Source organism: Meles meles, chromosome 15 (assembly GCF_922984935.1).
Source record: "Meles meles chromosome 15, mMelMel3.1 paternal haplotype, whole genome shotgun sequence".
Lineage (NCBI taxonomy): Eukaryota > Metazoa > Chordata > Mammalia > Carnivora > Mustelidae > Meles > Meles meles.
The window spans coordinates 29,467,595-29,488,891 of record NC_060080.1 but is presented as its reverse complement, the minus strand read 5'-3'; the positions used below and the strand labels follow the sequence as shown (position 1 = coordinate 29,488,891).

Sequence of the window (21,297 nt, the reverse complement as noted above, 5' to 3'; positions counted from 1 at the left end):
ACCACAACCATTAATTTAAAAAGGGGCAACAGCCAAAGACTTTGATAATTCTCTCCCTCTCAAATATTCCTTTATAAGTAATAAGCTTTTAGGGAATAAAGTTAGCATCAATCCCTTCCAATTAACTAAAACACTCAGCCTTGATATACTGTCAGACAGAGAGCTGGAGTTTAAGGGCATTAAGTCTGCAAACTTTTACAGAAATACAGTTCAAAGACCAATATCATTGAGTAAACCAACAAAAAACGAGGAGAGTCATTTTAGGGTTTGAGCATTTTCTCTGGTCTTTGGCAAATCTTTGATAGCACCTGGCTGACTTTGTGGCCGTTGCTGACAAAAGCCACGGAGAGCTGCAGTGTGCTCCAAGGGTCGTCCCCTGCGTGTCCCCCAGAGTCACAGATGTGATGAGGCCCTGCAAGGCAGAAGTCATTTGCTTAGGGAGCGCACAAGATGGCAGCCAGCTTTTACCTGAACATGACGGGCAGCACTGTCCCGGATGAATGGTGGGGTTGCCACAGGCAGGCACCGGGCAGGTGATCAGAGCACACATTTCCCGTCCATTGTGACAGTAGCATTCCCGGCACCCATCATGCCAGCTTTCCTCATTTTTATGATGATGGCCATCCATGGACAGACATGTGCCTGACAGGACAGGTGGCCCGGCTGAAGCAGGGACCTCTGGACAGACAGAAGGCAGCCTGGTAAAGAAGCAGCTACTGCACAGGAGAAACAGCCTGTAGTGTCCTCACAGGTGATGCGACCCAGCCACCGAAAATCACGGGCATGAAGGACGACGGTTCATGACACGGGAAAGGCTCATGAGAAGAATTTAACGGGCTCTCACTTTTGAAAAAAGAAAAATCGGAAAAAACCCTGCAAATATGCTAATCTCTGACAGGATTACAGTTGATTTTTACCCCTTTCCCTCTACTTCCTCATACTTTGTACAGTACACAAGCACGGATTTCATAGCAAATGGTACACGGATGTTTACTATATGGAGAATAATCACTCCAGTAGTCACCCAGAGGGAAAATCCCGGGCCTCTTGAAACTAACAGATGTTTGTTCAGTGCAGCAATCAAAGCAGTGACTAGATTTTTGTTTACTCTGACCCCTTAAAAACACTGCTAAGGGTGAAAACTGCCCAACTTTGAAAAAAACACGTGACAAACTTGCAGGATCTTTTACGCCCGAATCTGTGGATCGTGCTGACAACCAAAGCACCCTGGGGTGGGTGGCCAGGCTGGAGCCGCGGTAAGAGCAGGAATGGCAGTCAGGGTGCACACTCGCGGGGCCTCAGGACGTCTCGAACAGGGGAGACCCAGACAAAATGTATGCCCAGGATTTGTGCGTACGTGGAGACAGAGGCTGGCCTGTGCTCATTCAAAAGTTTAAATTCTCATGGAAAATGGAATTACCAGAAAATAGATAAGCAGGCTGCTTAGCCACGCCCGCCTTCATGGGCCCCAGAAAGGGCTCTGGCCCTCTGTGGCATCATCGGTATCCAGCCGTTGCTGGACAGAAGCAGAGTCTGTGGAGGGTCAAGGTAAAGGTGCTCTGGGTTAATGTTCCTAAAATGGGTAAAACCGAAGAACTAAGAAGTCATTCGTTCGGTCAAATGTGCTTGCCTGTTACATGCTTGCTTTAAATTCCGCTCTGAGCTCTTATACAAACGAGATGGAAGGAAAGGGATGAACCCGTAGAGAGTGACATCTGTGTCTGAGCAGACAACCGTCACTGAACCGGTTTCATTCATGATGTCTTCTGTTCTCTGTGTCTGAGCCCTGGCCGCTCTGAGGAGGGAAGGGGGGTCATGGGTTCGCACTTACCTCTGCACTTGCAGAGAAGGCAGCCGTGACTGTCCTGCTGGAAACCCAGGGGGCAGGTTTTACTGCATGGGAGCTCCGGGCATTTCTTGCAGCGACAGATGTCACAGCCATGCTTATTCTTCCTGGGTAATCAAAATGTCAGCGGTCAGAAAATCCAAGTCTCAAGTGATGCTCAAGCGCTCAGACCAAGGGTCGTTGAAGGGATATGACTATTAAGCAGAATAACTTGACTTACGCTCTCAAAAGCTTGTGGAGTGATGTGTAATTAGCTCTCCATGGCCATGACTACCACCCTCCCGTGGCCAAGGTTTAGAATTGCCCAAGGACTGATGTGATTCTGGGATGTGACTGTCGGAGCCCCAAAGATATGACTGTTGTTTTAATTAGGAAAAGTAGTACCATAATACAAAAAAGATAAATGCATAACTCCATGGATGGGATGGCGAAGGATAGACTGTTGGTCAATGCTGGAACCAGCATTGGGGCAAAAGTCCTCCTTTTGTCCGGGTAAGCCTTCCTCACGTGACCACAATCTTGGAGAAATTTCAGACACTAGTAGAAATTTTTTTTTTTAAAGATTTAAAATATTTATTTGAAAGAGAGAAAGGAAGAGAGCGAGCAGAACATAGGAAGGTGCAGAAGGACAAGCAGATTCCCTGCTGATGTGGGGCTCCATCCCAGGACCCCGGGGATCATGACCTGAGCTGAAATCAGATACTTAACCAACGGAGCCACCCAGGTGCCCCACCAGTAGCGATGAGCACTTTCCTGACCTCAGAGCAGAGGGAAGGAGAACCTGAGGCTCCACAGACCTGGGAATGCCAGACCAAGAATAACAAAGAATAAAAGCTCTGAGAAGCCCTGCAATCAAAGTCCACTCATGATCTCACGAGCTGGGAAGGAGTATCAGCTGAACGGCACTCTGTACACAGGGTATAAAGAAGCATGTGGGATAAAAGGAAAAGGCTGCACTTTAATAAACTACAGTGCCTACATTTTGTGATCGGAAAGAGGATGTTAAATAGATAAATATGTGTTCATGAAATACATCACAGTAGTTCAAGTGAAGATTTTTTGGGAAAAAAAAATTCTTAACAAACATTCCTTCTTTTCTGTAAAAGGAGAACATCACTGTTTGTTACAGAGATGCTTACTCTGGGTCCTGTCCACCAGCCACTGGACCGAGTCTTTCCTAGGTTCCGCATCTCCTCTGCAGGTTTTGCCCTAGTTGGCTTACTGGGCCTCAGACAAGGAGGAGTTACTCTGTTTACCCTCAGATTTCCTCCCAAGTAGCCCCAAGTGGCAACAGTGGTGTTCAACTAAACACCACACACACACACACACACACACCTGTTCTTTTTCATCTTGGATAAATTAAGAGACTCTGAGAGGAGACAGCTCTATGGGAAACCCTTGGTATACCACTGTCCAAGTGACAATTAAACCACAATCTGCTAGATGAAATGAGAACGGAGTGCTAACGTCTATATATTTAGGTCAACATGAGAAGAGTGAATTAAATGAATTATTCATACTCATGACAGGTAAGTCATTTTTAAGGTCTATCAAGGCTTTACCTGATTTGTTGTTCATTCCTTGAGATAGCCATCCACCTGTCCGCCCACCCCTTCTGGAAGCCTTTGCTGCACACACAGAGGAACAGTCCACTCAGCAGGTATGGGTAAGGGGCACAGAAGGCTGCCTTTATCCCAACACTCCCATATGGTGTCTGGCCAACATTTCTCCTTCAGATGCTGTCCTTGAAACACATTCTAGCTGATAAAATCCTCTTTTGTCTGTGGAGGTCTACCTGGTCCTCCCTGAATGTGCTCACTGGCAGGAACATGACGTGGACGCCACAGTCCTCTAAGGGATTGCTCTCCAAGGTGAAGGCTGGATTTGAACCTTGATTCTGAGCTGTCGTAATACTGCAGCAGGTGGTTATAGTTACTCTTACGATAACAATACTTTATTGTACATTAGAAGTGAAGCTAAGAAATAATTATACTTTTATTGGTATCACAGTCATATTTTAGGATTAAGAACAATGACAGTTTATTAATTTGGGGACATTTAAGGACAATGAACACTCTCCATTTATCCCAAAATTAGAGTTAAGATTCCCCAATCCCCGCTAAACTGGAATTCCTAAGAGGAACCATAAAAATGGTAACTTAAAGATGGCAGGGATGAGATGATGAATCTACATTCTTCATAATTACTAGCACTACACAAATATATTAAAAATTGGAAAGGCAGATGGGCGCCTCAGTGGCTCCATCGGTTAAGTGGCTGACTCTCAATTTTGGCTCAGGCTGTGATCTCAGGGTTGTGAGATGAAGCCCCGTGTCAGGCTCTGCATTCAGCAGGGAGTCTGCCTGAGGATTCTCCCTCTCCCTCTGACCCACTCCCTGCCTGTGCATGCATGTGTGTGCCTCTCTCTCTGTCTCTCAAATAAATATATCTTTAAGGAAAAAAATTGATAAGCAAGATTATGAAAGATAATTTTTTTAGGGAACTATCTTAATACAAAGGCAGAAATAGATGTTAGTACAGACTCTAAACAAATGTGAACTGCCTTTCCCCCCTGGAATAATTTAGATTTTCATGGGGTTTGGCTCAACAAAGAACTTTTGAAAACGTAACTCATGGTTCTTATCTCTAAGGAAGTACATAAAAGCACTGCTACATGAAGAAAAAGGTACAATAAACTATAGATCAGCCCCGAGATAAGACAGGGAAGTGTGGCAAATAAGCACGCTCCGCATGGCCACTGAGTGGCTGTCCGCTGGTCTAAAAGTACACATGAGTAAATAAATGACCACCATCTAGTCAGTGGGACAGTAATGAAAAGTTGCGGCATGTGCAATACTCGGGTCTCATGACAATTCCATTGCCCCAGGCCCTGTCCAAAGGCTCTTATCATGAGGAAGTCTCACAGAAGAGGCCCAAAGGACAGTGGCAGAACGAGTCTCTGGCCCACCTTCATCAAAGAGTTCAGAGTAAAACCCTCCCCCTACTGCTTTCTGACTCACTGAACAAAGGAGCACAGGTATTCTGGACTCCACGCATCCCGGATCCCGTCACACGTGCACGAGACAATTAACAAAAATAAGTTCGGACGTTTCCTCACGTTACGGATAATTAAGAAGAGAGCTTCTGGGTTAAGAAATACTTACAGGTATCCAAACGGACAATGCTTGTCACAGATTACGGGTCTGCACTTCTTGGGCCGTGCGCGGCACTGACAGACCTCACAGCTGTGGGCATCGGTCAGGAAACCGAAGGGGCAGTCCAAGGTACAGCCTCGCTTGAGGCCCGAGCACAGCTCCTCCCCTGTGAAGAGAGGCGGAGGGTGTGAGGTGCTGGTGAACACGCGGACACGTCCAGACCTGACCCTAGTCTTCCGGTCCTCTTCCGCAGACGTGAATGCTGTCCTGGACTGTACTATCCTACATCATATGCTAGACTGTATACTGGACTGCACCATGGCATGAGGAATGGCTAAAAGTTATGGAGTCGCTGTGCCATGGTAATCCCAATGTAACTCCACATCTTGGTACTAGTCCAGAATCCAGAAAGTAAAGCCCAGAAAAGTAGATTTCTGAAGCGTATCTCCAGCTAGTGTTCAAGAGCAGGCTCATAACGACAATCGGAGGTGTGGATGAGACAGAGTGCTGTTTTTTCACGAAACTTGCTCTTAGGAGTTCCTCAAACTACTGATCACCATTTACTGTTAAAACGTGAGAATCAGACACTTACACCCCAACGGCATTATATATTTTGCTCCTACTAAACACTTAGGATAACACACATTCTTTAATGTTCACACAATGTTTTCTCTTAGGAGTTTTAGATATGATCCTGGGACACTGCACATTGTATGCGGCCTAAAGCATTTCTTTAAAGAGAAACAAGTCTAACAACATGATATAAAGTGAAACAATCAGTGTTTCATTTTGATATCCACCCCCCACCCTCTACGAACAGCCTCGTCTTTGGATAAGCCTAATTGACTAAAAAGTGTTATGTGCCAAAACGTCTACATTAAAGTTAATCCACTATCTGAAAAGTTCAAACTCTCCTCTCGCAGCAGAGTTTGGTGTGATGTGTAGCTGTCCTCTGTTAGTGAGCAGGAACATTATTTTAGAATTTAAACACGGGGGGGGGGGGGGGGCTGTAGAATCTACGGTGGCCGGCGAAAGGAAGTACTGGAGAGATCAGCTTCACCAAAGTATTCTAAGAAGATTTCCAAAGGTGTGAGGTAGGCCTCTGCAGGGTGACGTAGGGAACACAAACGTTCAGGTTAGAGAAGCATGCGGACGGTGTGCCGAAGCAACCTGAGGGCTGTCTGCATTGAATGCAGAGTCTGAAAGTCAATCAAATGTAAAGAGGTTGACATAGCGACAGCAAGAGTGCAGCAATGTTTGATTACTGCTCTGCATGGGCCGGCAAGGTGGGAAGCAGAGACTATTTTTGTCGGAATAACGAATCTGTATTTTATTTGGATGCCCTTAAAGCGTATATATTGTAAATAATGCACTTTACCAAGAAAAAGAGAACGCATGTATCCCTCCACACGCAAACCTTATTTATCATCTAAAATTAGACCCTGAACTACAATTAATAGGTGAGATGGGTTCAGGTTTTACACAAATATTTTAAGAGAGCATCTTTTTGTGAATCTCAGCTGGCAATACACGAACATTTAATCTGCTATCTTTCAGAGAGGAAAATGTGATTTATGGTGTAATTTTCTACTCTGTCCTGATCATAAACCTTTCATTACACATATTTAATATAACCCTGTGGGTCGTATCACACTGCGAAGCAACTGATTACTAATTTGCATCCTTAAAAGCAAAATTCTAAATGGCTCATTTAAAAATTTGTAATTATAGGACTTGAAAGGTCATCAGTTTTCCTTTCTTTCTGTCATTAAGGGATGATGAAGGAGGGAGAAGACATTCACAGCCACCTTTTTTCCTCTGACACTGAATTCAAAGTTGTAAGCCTATTTCTCTATTCCATGAATTTTTAAGTCCACACTGTGGACCGGGCCTGTCTCCGTTCTATTCCCTATCAGAAGAGGGCTCTGGGGTAGGGCCTTATTTTCTTTCTTTCTACAGCCTATGTGCCATCACAGAGTTTAGCTTGGAGTGAACGTTCAATAAACATTTGCTGAATGAATGAATCGATCAAAGTTCTTGCTATTTACTCCTCCACTCTCACCAAGGCTGCCGTAGTAAGAGAAAAATAACAAAATGGAAAAACTTACTCTGCTAGTACTTAAAAATCTTCGAAAATACTGGCACTTGCTACACATCTCAAAATACCATCTTCTAGCTCAGAAAGGAAGAATATTAAAGACGATAAAGCGGTCCCAGGTCCATGTATCAATTACGGATTTTTCTTGATAAATGTATCATTTCAATGATAAATGTATCATCGAGGTAAACCTTTACATAAAGAACAGAACCAAGCAGAAATACTTTATTTATAGGTGAGTAGGGGTTTATAAGTTTGTCGGAAAAGCTTTAGCACATCACTCGAGGTAGCAAGAAAGAAATAATGGTGGCCTTACGTTCAGAATTTTTTAGCATTATGACTTTACTGAGATCTAAAAATGCTTCCTAATCTATTGGGGAGAATTACCACCGAAGAGAAAGTGATAAGTAACGGCAAAGTACACAGCCTGTAAGTCACAGTCGGCTGACGGCAGCTATGCGGTCAACTCTGTTTACTCTGGAGAAAAAGTGCTGTGAGCTCCGGGGCCAAAATAGGACACAACTGTACCCGTCCTTCAGGCTAAGCGAGTACCATGTAACTGCATTTGGAACCCAATGTGACTGTGTCCCTTCTCTGTCCACATTCGTGGACACTGGCAATTCCGACTAACCTGTTAGTCAGGAACACCACAAAGGTGCTGAGACGATTAAATAAAGAAATGCAACACTACAAATGCTTGTCCCAGTCTTGACTCTGGGCTTTAGTTATGACTTTGGTTCTGAGTCATCATGAAATGGAAGCCTGGAGTCTGCCTCCCTGTATTTGTTGTTGCAACCTTCTCTGGGTGCCGGATTAGGAGAAGTTTTTCATGAAAAGTAGGAAGGCTTCTTCTGGCTACCATTAATTTGCTACGCCTGCATCAGCTTCTAAATAAAAGCATTATTATAGAATTACAAAATGTTAAAACTGGAAGAGAAGTTAAAAATAATCCAGTCAAATCCACTTGATTTAAAGTTGTAGAAAATAAGATGCCAAAAGATGGATGGCATTTAATTCATGCAGATGTCACTTACTACATATAGTTCATATGCTAAGCTGAAGTGTACCGTGTCTATTCAGTTAAAAAGTAATGTTATTAATAGCTTATGTCAACAAAGTATTAGGTTACTAATAGTATACCGAAACGATTTTAGTTTTAACTTTTGTAGCTCTTGTACTTAAACGTCTCCTACCGTATTTTTTTTTTAATTAAAGATTTTATTTATTTATTTGACAGAGATCACAAGTAGGCAGAGAGGCAGGCAGAGAGACAGGAAGGGAAGCAGGCTCCCTGCCAAGCAGAGAACCTGATGTGGGCTCGATCCCAGCATCCCTGAACTGAAGGCAGAGTCTTTAATGCACTGAGTCACCCAGGTGCCCCTATATTTCTTTTCTTTATTCTAAATATGGGAAAATGAGTCAGGGATAATTTAAATTCTCTGTATGCCTTTGATGCATTACTTTGCTGGGAAGTGGTATAAGAATGTTATTTGTTACAGGTTAAAGTAGCAAAGCTACGGTATGTTCACAAAAAAGAATGTTTTGTCCTATACCTTCCATTTATGTTTTGAAGGAGTTGTTAACACTGGGTTTTAATTTCAATCTAAGAGTTTCGATCTGAAAGTGGTTGTGTATAATATGCTTAAACTGCAATATCATTACAGCCTCTTATTAGTCGAGGATAAAGTCCATTCTTATCTTTTTCATATCCCTAAGTACGTGGCATATGGTAGGCAGTCAACAAATGCTAGATGAAAAAAGGATGAACGAATAACAAAGCAATGAACAGGGGAGAAATTTCTATCTATCGGGCAATGGTCTGCCTTTAAGCAATCTTGATGCCTGTGGTCTATATAAATAAGGTCTAATCCCTAACAGAAAACTGAGGTATGGATGGTTAGGGCCACAGCATGTGAAATGGGCTTTGCTGGATGGATGCAAACAAAGTTACGTAGGAGAGAAATTCAGACAAATTCAGTATTTATCAAGCTGCTGCAATGGGAAAGAGAACATACTTATGCCATCTTTTAGTGCAAGGAAGTTTCCTTTTTCTAAAACTAGGTGAAAGAGAATGAGAATATCTGACAGTTAAAATTAAAAGGTAAAGGGAAAGTTGTTTGTGTGAGTGTCCTGAGAGGACAGGAAGAACCAGAGGCAGGTTTGTATTGGACCAAAGGTGGGGAAGCCAGGGGCTTTCCGAATCAGCCAGCCTGCGCTGACTCAGAAGTTGGATGGATTGTAAAACAGAGATCATTTTCTGTAAACAGAGTAACAATTACCATATATTGGCTAATAAAGCTAGCTTTGCATTCATTAGTTTACTCAGTCCTCAGAATAACCCATTAGTTAGGTATTATTATTTGCCCTTTACATAGGAGTACACAGAGGCTCAAAGAAGTAAAGCGACTTGTCAGGATCAGCTAGATGCGGCTCAGTCTCCTGCCAGAGCCTGGGAGGGGAGTGAGGGGTGAACACGGACGGGGGTCTGACAACTAACAATCTGGGCAGTTTGGTTTACTGACTCCTCTCCTAAAGGTGTGGCTTCCAGAGGTGTCAGGTCACTAACGACACGGGAGTGAGAACAGACTGCTTGATGACCAGACTTCGATACAGACAAACCGACAAATGCCACTTGGTGTTTAATTATGTCCTTAGGTACTAGGTGGCAGCAAGTGAGATGGCAAAAACTAACCCAGGTCAAGAATCTCAGTTTGAAAAAATGAATGTGCGGTCAGAATGGCAAGAACACAGAAGGGGATCTTAAATAAGAATGATGTCCAATGGCGTCCCCAATTCTGATGGCTCCTTGCTCACTGGCTCAACCAATGTCTGCTGAGCGCCCAGCAAGGCCATGGGAGATGGGTCAGTTCCTTCCCTCCTCTGGTGCGAACATGTGCCTGGATTCTTCTGCAGGACCAAAGCCTCCTTTTCACAGGATTTGTAAGTTACAGAATTTGACTTGAAATGGTGATATTTCATTAGTGTATTGGTTACGGGAGGAGATCTTGTATTGTATTCACGTTTGTGGCATGAACACCAAGTACAGGACCAAGAACTTGGCAGGTGCGCTATTACATGAGGCAGAAGAAGAAAGGAAGGAGGAGGGAAGGAAGAAAGACCAGAGATCTATCTTCCAACTAAGTAAAATTTGCATACAATGAACAGCCAATAAAGATTTATATTAAAAAAACCACTGACAGGAGCACCTGGGTGGCTCGGTGGGTTAAAGCCTCTGCCTTCGGCTCAGGTCATGATCTCAGGGTCCTGGAATCGAGCCCCGCATTGGGCTCTCTGCTCAGCAGGGAGCCTGCTTCCCCTTCTCTCTCTGCCTGCCTCTCTGCCTACTTGTGATCTCTCTGTCAAATAAATAAATAAAATCTTAAAAAAACAAAAAAAACCAAACCACTGACACAAAACGCAACAGTCTCCCGTACCTATCTCTTCTGGCATGTTAGTGAACTGTAGGTGCCAGGCAGTCAGTATACACGCACATTCCTGTCACAAAGCCGGAAGGCAACATGACTGCAAAGACAGGCAGAGCAGAATTTTCCTAACAGCCTCACCCTGCAAAAATCCAGTGATCCATTTTTGACTCGCTTCAATGACAACTGGAGGAAAATTGTTTCTTTGGACTTAACTACAAAGGGCTCTTTGTAAAGTGCCAGGGGTCTTATATAAGCATAACCACGTGGTGAAAAAGTTCCCAACAGCAAAGCCCAGGTGAAGGCAGGAGGCGGGGAGATCAGGCACGATGAAATCTGTATTTTTAGACTTCAAAAAGTTCAGAAAAAAATTCGGGTATGGTCCCATGATCAGAGAGGTGTGTAGCTCAAGAGAGTTGAAAACTGTTAATATATAAACTCTTCACAATACAATACGAATTATGTTGGTATCAAAACAACAACGAAGTTGGCTAGTTATACAGACAGACGTGGATGCCAAGGCAGCTCCCTAACGAATTTAGTTTTCCAAATGGCCCTGATGCGTGTAGGCTTCTAGGACATTTAAAGATGGTAACCACCAGGGTCCCAACAACAGTTTTGTAAACTCAGTTTTAGCACCAACCCCAGGAGGCAGGCAGAGTGATGGGGACACGTGAATGGAAAAAACTCAATTACTCAACTCCTATTCTGTGTCTGTCTTCTTCAGCAGAAGTATTCTTATATAAAAGAAAGCGCTGGGTAATTAAGGTTAAGAGGACATAAAGCCCAAGATAACTAATAAATCAGAAAGTAAGCATCTATCTACACAAGTAATTCCAAGGCTCGGAGCCCAGGATAATTATATCCAGAGGCTCATGGAGAACCTGCTTATTATAGAAGCACTGTCTATGTTTGAGAGATCAGAGGGAACGGAAAGAGATTTCAGAAAACTCAAGGAGGCCACCAGATGTTAATTCAAAAGGGACAAAGGATTCCCAAACTACAGAAACCAAGCTTGACGTTCACAACTGAAAGTTCTTCGGAAAGAACTGTTAAACATGTGATTTGTGAGCAAGGAAAGCAATGACCACCCAGTAGTCGCTGTAGGTTCATGAAGAACAAGCCATGCCCCACTAACTTTATTTTATGTTTAAAATAGGGTTTCCAGCAAGAGTGCTACAAATACAGTGTGTTTTGAAGCCAGAGAAGATACAGATGGGAGTGTTTCCAGCCTTTTGCGTGGAGATGGAGCTGACATGTTAGCTGAGGGACCTCGCCGAGGGGGGCAGGATTATGCTTCATTCTGCAGGAAGGTCTTCCGAGCAATGGGGATCTGTCCTTGGTTCTGTACAACTTATTTTCCTTCAGTAGTTTGGGTGAGGACGCCCAAGTTATGCTTATCACATTATCAAGATTCAAAAACATTCCAAATAGTTGGAAAATGGTTTAAAATTCTCAGGATAATTTCTTGTTTAATTTGGGCCTGTATTTGTATCATTAAAAAAATTAAATATTCAAATACAGAACGAATGAAGAACCACCTACCAGCAGCTGATGTAAAAAGCACCTACGGGTTCTAACAACTTGTAAACTCAGGATTGCCCAATAATGTGTAATTCAAAGTGCTAATGCAAACTTAGGCCACACCACAGAACTGCGCAAATCAGATCAAATTCTGAAGTATTCTGTTTGTTTCTGGGCCACACACTGACATAAAGATAGTGACAGTTTGTACGTATGTCAAAGACGGAAAGGACCAAGAAAGTTCTAAAAACTAGGTAATGTAATGTGCAGAATGGCTGAGAGGACTGAAGATGTTTATTCTAGCAGAAGAATCAGGGGGATTCAAAATCATTTTAAACATGAAGGGCAATTCATTCCCCCCACTGGAGCAATGCAATATACTCTGTCTAAAGTTTCAGAGGGCAGGGCCTGAGACATGACTGGAATTTACATGGAAGAGAGCTGGGATAAATAGTGTGAGGCACATTCTGAGAATTATGGCTGCCACACGTGGTATGTGACAGCCTCTGTGCGGATGACCGCCTTGTCACTGGATGACCCCAGCAACGGTGTCAGAGACAGCACCGACTGGGAGGTTAGAAAGATGTGACCTCCACAGCCTGGGGGCTGCCCCCGTGATGCAGCTGGACAGGAGGGAGCATCTGAACACAAGGAAGAATAAAGGAGCACCTCTTTCCCCCCAAACGACTACGTATTTGTGGGTGTCAGGTATAAATTTTCTTTTCTTCTTTCAGGTTGCTAAGGGAATGTCATCAATAAGAATGAAAAAGATATTCAATCATATAATATGCTTTGACAGTACCCTATTAGGCCCAGAAAAAAAGGCACAATCTTCTATATACTTACTGTTTTTGCACTGACAGGTTCGACAACCATTATGATCAAGTTTGAAACCATAAACGCACTCCTTCTCTGTCAGCGTACAGTTTGATAACTCCCCACATGCAGGCGGATCAATTGTGATGTAGGTTGGTTCTAATAATAAAAAGAGAAAAAAAATCAATGAAACATATGATTACCTCTTAGATGCTATTCAATCTTTGAAATCCCACACTATAGTAAGTTGCAAAAAAAAATCAATAATTTTCATCAAACCCTAAACTTTTATACTTTCCTAATGTTTTTAATCCCTGAAACAGAAAGATTTTTATTTAGGTTTTTGAAAATCCAAAAACTTTTTTTCTTTACGTTTGAGTAATTTATTTATTTATTGGTACCCTCCCCCATTATACTTCCCTGATGGTTACCACTATAGAAAGCAGACAGGAGAGGTTAAATCAACAACATGTAAATTGTTAACTATTCTTCTATTTCCTCTTGATGTTTTCTGCATATATCCTCTGTAAAAATCCGTACATAGCTTCCAACTGTCAATTATCTCTCCGTTTTGCAACTCTTCTGAAATCTGGATTTCCTATCTTCTATATGACACTCCTTCAATTACTATAGGTATGATGGATAATAGTGACTAGGAGCTCGGGGCCCAGGGCCAATGGGAGTGGCAGAGTCAGACACAAGCCGTCAGCAGGAAGAGCGAGCAGCCATTCTGGGAAGAAAAGCCTAGAAGACACCAACGCCAAAGGTGATGCCTTACCTTCCCTGCCATGATAATGATGAAGATTTGTCTTGGGCGATGAAAGTAATTACACACTTCTGTAAAATGCATTATGGGTCCGTATGTTTGCAATGCTCTTTAGAATGCCTCAAGCTTCATCCCATTCCAGGGAGATGAGTGCTCTCATTTTCCCCATTTGATGGATGAGGAAATCTAGGATTGCTCCCAGATCTTAGAGTTAGCACGTGATGGACCCAAGATTCAAACCCTGGCATTCCGGCTCCAGGGTCGCAATCTTGGTTTCCACGCAGTATAAAGCCCATTGTAATGATCCTTGCTTTGCAGCTCAGATAGGTGACAACTTCTATGAGACTGTGGTCAGGATTTCATCAAAAAGGAACAGGGCCACTGACATATTTCTGTAGTTCTTTTTAACCAATAGATACTATGAACTTCTTCAGAGGAAGCTGGTGCTCACAGTATCTTTGTGAAGAGCAAAGTACAGAATGTCTCTACCTACGTTTCCACAAATGGAAAATATGAGGTGCAGAGAGGGTGACTGGCTTATCTAAGTTTACATAGCAACCCAGTAGCAGGCTGGGAATAGAACAGAACAGAGGTTCCTGACCTCCTGTCCAACACTCTATCCATTAGTTCACACTGTCTTCTCTAGTTTCGTTTCCCGTTACCATGGAAGAGAGACTAAAATAAGTGTTTTAGCTGCCACTGCTAAGATCAAGAGTTCTAAATTTTTATCCATCTGCTAAAAGAGGCCCATGATTCAGCTCTTCACAGGTAGTGGGCAACGATGACTTCCTCAAGAGATGCTTTGATAAGCATTCTCCCTGCAAAAATACGTATGAAGAGGGTGCAGCACATTCTCTATTTTTATTGCAGCGGTGTGAAGAACGTCACCCTGAAATTTTGATGTGAACTTCCCGCCACTGTAAAATTTCTAATTTCCTTCCGCCACTCACGTATCCTTTCTGAACGGTAACTGTAAACATCAAAAAGTCATTTAAGTTTAGGCAAGTTTTATGATGCTGTGAATTAAACACAGCTGTGCCACTTTCTGACATTCTTATAAAATTTACTGTCAACATCTTTGGTTTTCGAACCTATATGGTCTTTCTTTTATCACCACTGTTATTAGTCACCCAAAATACTGATTCCATTTCAGCCTTCAGCCACAAGACAGCCAATGTTTTGTCAACATTAGTCCAACCACAAATGTCAGACAGAACAGAGGACCTGTATCACCTTCAAGTAACTATACTCTAGAGTATCCCACAGAGAAAGGAGTTAGGTCTGTGTGCTAGAGGTCTGAGGGCAAAGATCAGGGCTGGATTCTGAAACCTATGTTCACACTTTAGGAAATGGCTATGGGTGAAGAAGTGTTGAGCACATCGACTTGGACCAAAACCTTGTGTTCTTACCTGACATTTAAGTTCATGAATGACTTTTGCCTTCAGAAAATGTATTATGGAAAAATATATTTGGGCAGATCACACCAATCCTGGGAATGCATAAAAATCACAAGGTAGTGAATTCTGGTGAGTTTTGGGGATTTGTTATGAGGACAGTGCTGTAAATCCTACTTTAGATACTTATTTTGTTGAACACATGAAATCAGAACTGTGTTCTGTGGCTAGAAAGTCAGAAAGAAAAAAAAAAGAAATGGGTGGCTTGAGGATCAGAACCACAACACTGACCTTATCCAAACAGCTTCATCAGCTAAGGAGACAGTCACAGGCCTCCACCAAGCACACATTTCTCCAGGAGAGGAGATACGCTGAGCCTGTTTTCCCACAACATTCAGGATGATAACTTTTGTTCAGTTTAACAAATGAAAAGAAAATGCAGGGAAGGGCTGTTTATTAGGTACTGGTAAATATTTCAGATAAAACAAATCTTAATGGATATCCTCCAAGTCTCAGATAATGTGGTAGAAGGCAAGGAACAAAAAATTATTTTGTACCTTTAAAATTATGTTTTCTCTTCATTTATGATATATTAGATGGAAGAAATTGGAAGTGTATACATTTCAAATTATGTTTCCCTCAATATTTAATATTCAAACACAAAAAAAACTCAACAAAACCATTTACTCACAAAAATTATCTCTAGATAATTTTTCAATTTCTAGAACTATTCAATTTCCCCTCAAGAGGTTGGCTGAACCCAACAACGTTCACTGGGATATACTCAATATAGTATTTTAACACTTGTCCTCTCGTTTTATGACATTTAACAAATACGTATTGTTCTCCTTTACGAGTACAAACTGGAACAAATTTTAAAAGCCTTTTGACGGTAGTGATGCATGATGGGGGGGGGTACTTACTGCCATTGTCCTAGGTCACTGGAGGAAATGCTGATCTGTAAGAGACACATCTGTAGACCACGAGCTAACATTTCATCTGACGTCATGCATTGCATTCTACTACCTTCTATCATTCTCTCAACACTGTAGTGCCCAGTATCCTACCCTGTGAGGCTCTCTCTGTATTTTGGTTAGATTCTCTAAGAACAACATGACAACAGGAATATGCAACTACAAATTATCTAGTAAAAGATCTGATATTATCATAAACAGAACTGAGAGTCTGCTCTCAGTCCAAAACATTCACATGTAATCTCAGAAGTGGTCCTTTTACTAACATCACGGCAGTGTCTGGGGAAAGAAAGACCACTGCAATTCAGTTTCTTCTTCCCAATAATGAACTCCAAAGTGAGAGACCCATCTGATATCATCCTGAATTGGATCATTTAAAATCAATGTTACATTTAATTCCTTACAGAGTAGCGACCAAAAGTTAGTTAGATTGTTTGCCAAGTTTCTATCCCAGGAAATTCTTGGGGTGGGAAGAGGTGATTTTAAAGAATCTAGAACCATGGTATCATAATATGATTATTTCTAAGCCATACACATAAAGAAGCTCAAGGAAGTGTTGGTGACATGTGAGAAATGTGTGAGCTGCTTGTTCGAGTACCCTGAACTGCGTGTGTCGGGGACTGCGACTAGCTCACACTTGGTCTGCACAACGGTGTTCTGAACATGGAGAATATCCTGGTGAGTCTTGGCCTGAACACTAGAAGATTCTCATGTAAATCCTGCATTTCTATGATCTTATATTACAAGGGATACTGAGAGGATAGGCCAGAGAGTACATGCCTTTCTAGAAGGATGATGGTGATGTTGTGCGCTGGCAGTTCTGGGGATTATCAGTTGGATGGAGGTCCTGCCAAGACTTCTGGAGACAATGATGCATCATGGTATACGATGCCTGTTGCTTGGAGCAAAGAAAACCGTCTCCCTTCAAACTGGCCGGGGAGAGACGTGTTAGTGGGCCTCTTTCAAAGGAGAGAAATGGTCTCAGATCTCCTCATTTAGGAGAACGAGCAAATATTTGCACGAAGGTTGGCACCTGGCAAGGGGAAGTTCAGCGAGGTGCTGCCTACAGGATCAGCCTGGAATTCCATCTCATCTTGTACTGAATCAGCTAAGGAATTAAAGAAATACCTTAATGTCCTCCAAAGGAAGAAGGCTTGAAACAGCAGGAATTCATTGTCTTTGGCTACAACTATTTCTAAAGGGAACCCTGGAACAGCTTCTTTGTGGAGAAGAATTCTAGAAATATTTTCTGAGCCTAGAAGCAATAAAGAACAGAAACGGGTGTTTGTTACATCTGCATCCAGTTTGCTTGCTGTCTCCTACCCCGCGTCTCAGTGGAGGACTGCTGCTCTCCTCAGGCCGCTGTCTTCCTGAATGGTCTGCAAAGACTCTCTCTGAGCACCTGACACTGTCCAGAAGGGCTATTTTTGCCAGAACCCTTGGGATTGGGTCAGGAGTGCAGGTGTTCAGCCACTGATTCTCATCCTATGCCCTAGAGAACAAAATGCTGGAAGGAGACCTATTATAACAGGCAATAACATAAGCACACATTAACTTTTTATTTTACATTTATTTAAAATTTAGGGGAACTATTTTTCATATCTTGGCCCAACAAAGCCCTTCCCGGTAAAAATATTTCCAGGAAAACATTCATATTTTTCAAGATTTAGAGAGCCTCAGGAATTAAGTTTCTGAAGACCACCACCAATATTTTGCATGGATCTTCGTGTATTTCCTAGAGCAACTGTATCCACTCAATGGAGATGCTCAGGCCCTGTGGTCCCAGTTAATCTGATCAGGAGTACAAAGGTAAAAAAAAAAAAAAAAAAAAAAAAAAAAAAATCATTATTTTAACTCCAAAGCCATAGCACTAGACCATAAGATAAGATATATTTGATTATTCAGGAGATATATATGTGCTAAGCAAATCTAAACTCTCTACTGTCTTGCTTTTTGTTATTTTATGGACAATTCTCCAAAAAGAAACAGAAGAAGTTGAAACCGAAGTATAACCTTTTAAGATGTTGATTTACAGTTTTAGTATCAGTCCTACTGTCATATCAGATAGTTTAACACATTTGAGACAACAAATGAACGAAAAAGAATGTAATCTGATCTTCAGTTATTTTAAAGTGTGTAATAATGTGAATTTGCTCCTGAAATAATTTATATAATCACCAGTTTTTATATTTCGAGGGGCTATAGCTTAAATGAACATGTTAATAGATGCTTTTAACTTGGGGTCTAATCTGTATCACTCCATTGAACTTCTGATTTTGAAATAATACGTACAAAGTTTTTCTCATTACCTTGATTACTATGAGCTGTTTATCTCCTGCAAATAATACTAATTATCTCCATTGAGAAAGGTGTGAAGCACTCTTTCTGATTAGCAACTCTGGGAAGGCTGACAGCCAATCAGTAGCTCTTGGGTATGGGTGGGTGACTCTGGAAAGTACTTGTGGAAGACATCCAGAGTCATCCCTCCCGAGTCTGTCTAAAGCATGGCCTCCGACAGGGACGTAATTAGCTCTAGTTCCAGACGTCGACCATCTCTAGGGGTGCTGCCTCACCCTGCTGCGGTCTGGGTGTGCGGCTGGGCTGGGGGCAGCAGCTGCTTACCAGCTCCCGAGCGAGTCCCACTAGCATGCCTGAGTGCATACGTGCACGTGCCCACACACATACTAAGAGAAGTTTTTCTGGAAAAAAAACCTCATTATCGCCAAATTTCTAGAAAAAGTAGTTTTTTTTTTTTCTTTAAGGCAGCTTACATTTCTTTCATAAGTTAAAAAAATTTCAAGTAGAACTGTAACAAGATACATGAAGTTTACTCCTATCTGTATCTGATTTATCCCTGCTTTTGGACTTTGATAATGATTTGCATAATGTTACGTGGCTCTTCTCTGCAAATTCATAAGCCTGCTTACTCGACTGTTGAGAGACAGAGATGAACAATTACATTCTCTTTTCAGTCCTAATTCAAGCATTCTCTTAAGATTCTTAAAAAATTATCGATTGATTGACTGATTGGCTGGTCTTGGTTAAGCTATGTGAATAGCTAATGAGTGGGAAAATTCCAAAGAGTCACTCACTTTCGAAGGCTAAATCTATCAGGTTCTATAGCCACCAGTTACTGTGTGCCTGGCCAGGACCATAAAACTGGAGATAAAGTTGGACAAGACAGAACGCAAGGAGATAACTTATCTGCTTTACTGTGTCTTCATGTCATTCTTTCACCACAGTGGTTTTTCAAATGTGACCATAACTAGTCAGAAAACCATCCCGATAAATCACCAAATTGTCAACATAATTTCAGCTTGGCAAGAAGAGTACTATAAAGATGAAATTTTCCCAAATGAAGCTAGAGGGGAAACTATTCATGTAGAGGATGAGAAGAGAGAGACTGAGGATACAAAACTCCCCTAATCTGGAAGGTGGGGATTTCCATGGGGCATGGATGTGTATTTACAAAAGTCTCATGAAGTCATGGAAAAAAATCTACAGCTGGAGTTTTCAAATTCTTTCGGCCATTACACACTTAGTGATCCTTTTTTCCTTTGTATATACTTCTCATAACAACACCTACATCCTTGTAATTTTTAAAGTACTTATCGCAGAGCAGTTTCTTTATCTTAAGATGAATGGTGTGAAAATGTCCCCAAGATCTGTATTATTTTATGGTCAGATAGAGAAATGACCACATATTTACTTTAAACCTATTTATTAACTTTGTATGCTTTTTCCAAGGAACTTGGCTGTTCCAGATATTTTTCTTCCTTTACCAATCTCATATTTAATAGGAAAAGACAGTAGTAGGATTCTGAGGTTATTGTTAAAAAGACCACAAAAGACAAATTAAATTTTTTCATAGAGAAGATGTCTTTTTCCAAGAATTCAGCTTGAGAGCTCTCACAAAATGACTAGAGTCCAACAATAATTTGGATCTTTTAAACTTGTTTTATGTTTTATTATTATATTATTTTTATTGTTCATTTTCCTAGAGGATAGATCTTGGCAATCGTTAACCAGAAATAATGGGTCATATTTATATATAATTTGCATATGTGTGTGTAAGCACACATTTTAAGAGCTGTCTTGAACTGGGGTGTGTCAGGTGGTCAGAATTTTGGTATCTCAGCCCAACCCTCTGGAAAATGGCTGAGGACCAGAGAGGAAAAGTCCTTGCGTTACGAACAATTGTTTATTCACTGTTTAGAACCTCAGCACCAAGCCTAGTACTTGGCCCACAGTCATGCTAAATGAATGAATAAAGAAGAACAAAGATGCCCGAGCACGGAAAGTCAGGGCACACTTTTTTGATGAAGAAGGGCTCCCATTCAGTATTGTCCTCAACAGGCTCAAGCTCTAATTTCCAGCCTCCTGGAGGACTAGACAGCAAGTCCCTTAGGATTCTCATCGCTGCAGCAGTCCTTTACACATAGTGCGTGCTCAATAAGTGAGCTTCTCTCGAGCAGCAAGCTAGACCAGAAGGCTGCTGTGAACCAGACTCTCTCAAAAGTCCCCAAACCCAAGCAGTTTCGGTGAGAAACCCGGTGATGATACTCAACTGCCCAAAGTAGGTGAAGTTATGATCTGCATCTTTGGCTTGAGAAGGCAGGCAAGTGTGCAAAGCATCGTCGGTCTCCCTCAAAATTCTTTTTTTTTTTTTTTTAAAGATTTTATTTATTTATTTGACAGACAGAGATCACAAGTAGGTAGAGAGGCAGGCGGGGGTGGGGGGGGAGAGCAGGCTCCCTGAAGAGCAGAGAGCCCAATGCGGGGCTCGATCCCAGGACCCTGAGACCATGACCCGAGCCGAAGGGAGAGGCTTAACCCATTGAGCCACCCAGGCGCCCCAACCCCTTCAAAATTCTTAATTGTAAAATCTGACACCCCAAATTTCAGTTATCTGGGAAATTCACTTCTTGGACTATCTCAATTCACCGATGGTGCCAAATGAATAAAGCGTTATCAAAATGGTCCTGAAAAGAGCTGGGCACGCACTCAGTTCAGCAACGCAACTTGCAGGGGATGAAGAATGGGCACTCTTGCCGAGTGCTCAACAAATTTACCTTGCGATGGAAACAAAGGTCAGCAAGAATCAGAAGGAGAAAAGGGATGAGTCAAAAACCGGAATGCAAACGACTGACGATGTCATCTCAGTGCCCGGCAGCTAGAGCCCACTTACTTTCCTCAGCGGGACATGAGTGCCACCGGTCAGGACCCAGCGCCTGGAGAGATGAGGCTGGGCAGAGGGCGACTGCATGAGCAAAGAGACAGCTAGGGAGAGTGAATCGCATGT

At 42.1% G+C, this 21,297-nt stretch overlaps 1 protein-coding gene across 4 annotated transcripts in view; it reads right to left on the bottom strand.

Annotated features, from left to right (window-relative positions):
• Positions 1-21,297, bottom strand: part of CRIM1 (cysteine rich transmembrane BMP regulator 1) — a 192,630-nt gene that overhangs the window by 37,902 nt on the left and 133,431 nt on the right. For 3 of the 4 annotated variants that reach the window (XM_045979815.1, XM_045979814.1, XM_045979817.1), the window contains 4 exons: positions 12,892-13,020; positions 5,011-5,167; positions 1,832-1,953; positions 469-678 (listed from right to left, as the gene is read on the bottom strand). In XM_045979815.1, coding sequence (XP_045835771.1) covers positions 469-678; positions 1,832-1,953; positions 5,011-5,167; positions 12,892-13,020 — 618 coding nt within the window. The remainder of the gene's footprint in view (positions 1-468; positions 679-1,831; positions 1,954-5,010; positions 5,168-12,891; positions 13,021-21,297) is intronic. The other variant, XM_045979816.1, reaches the window with a different exon arrangement.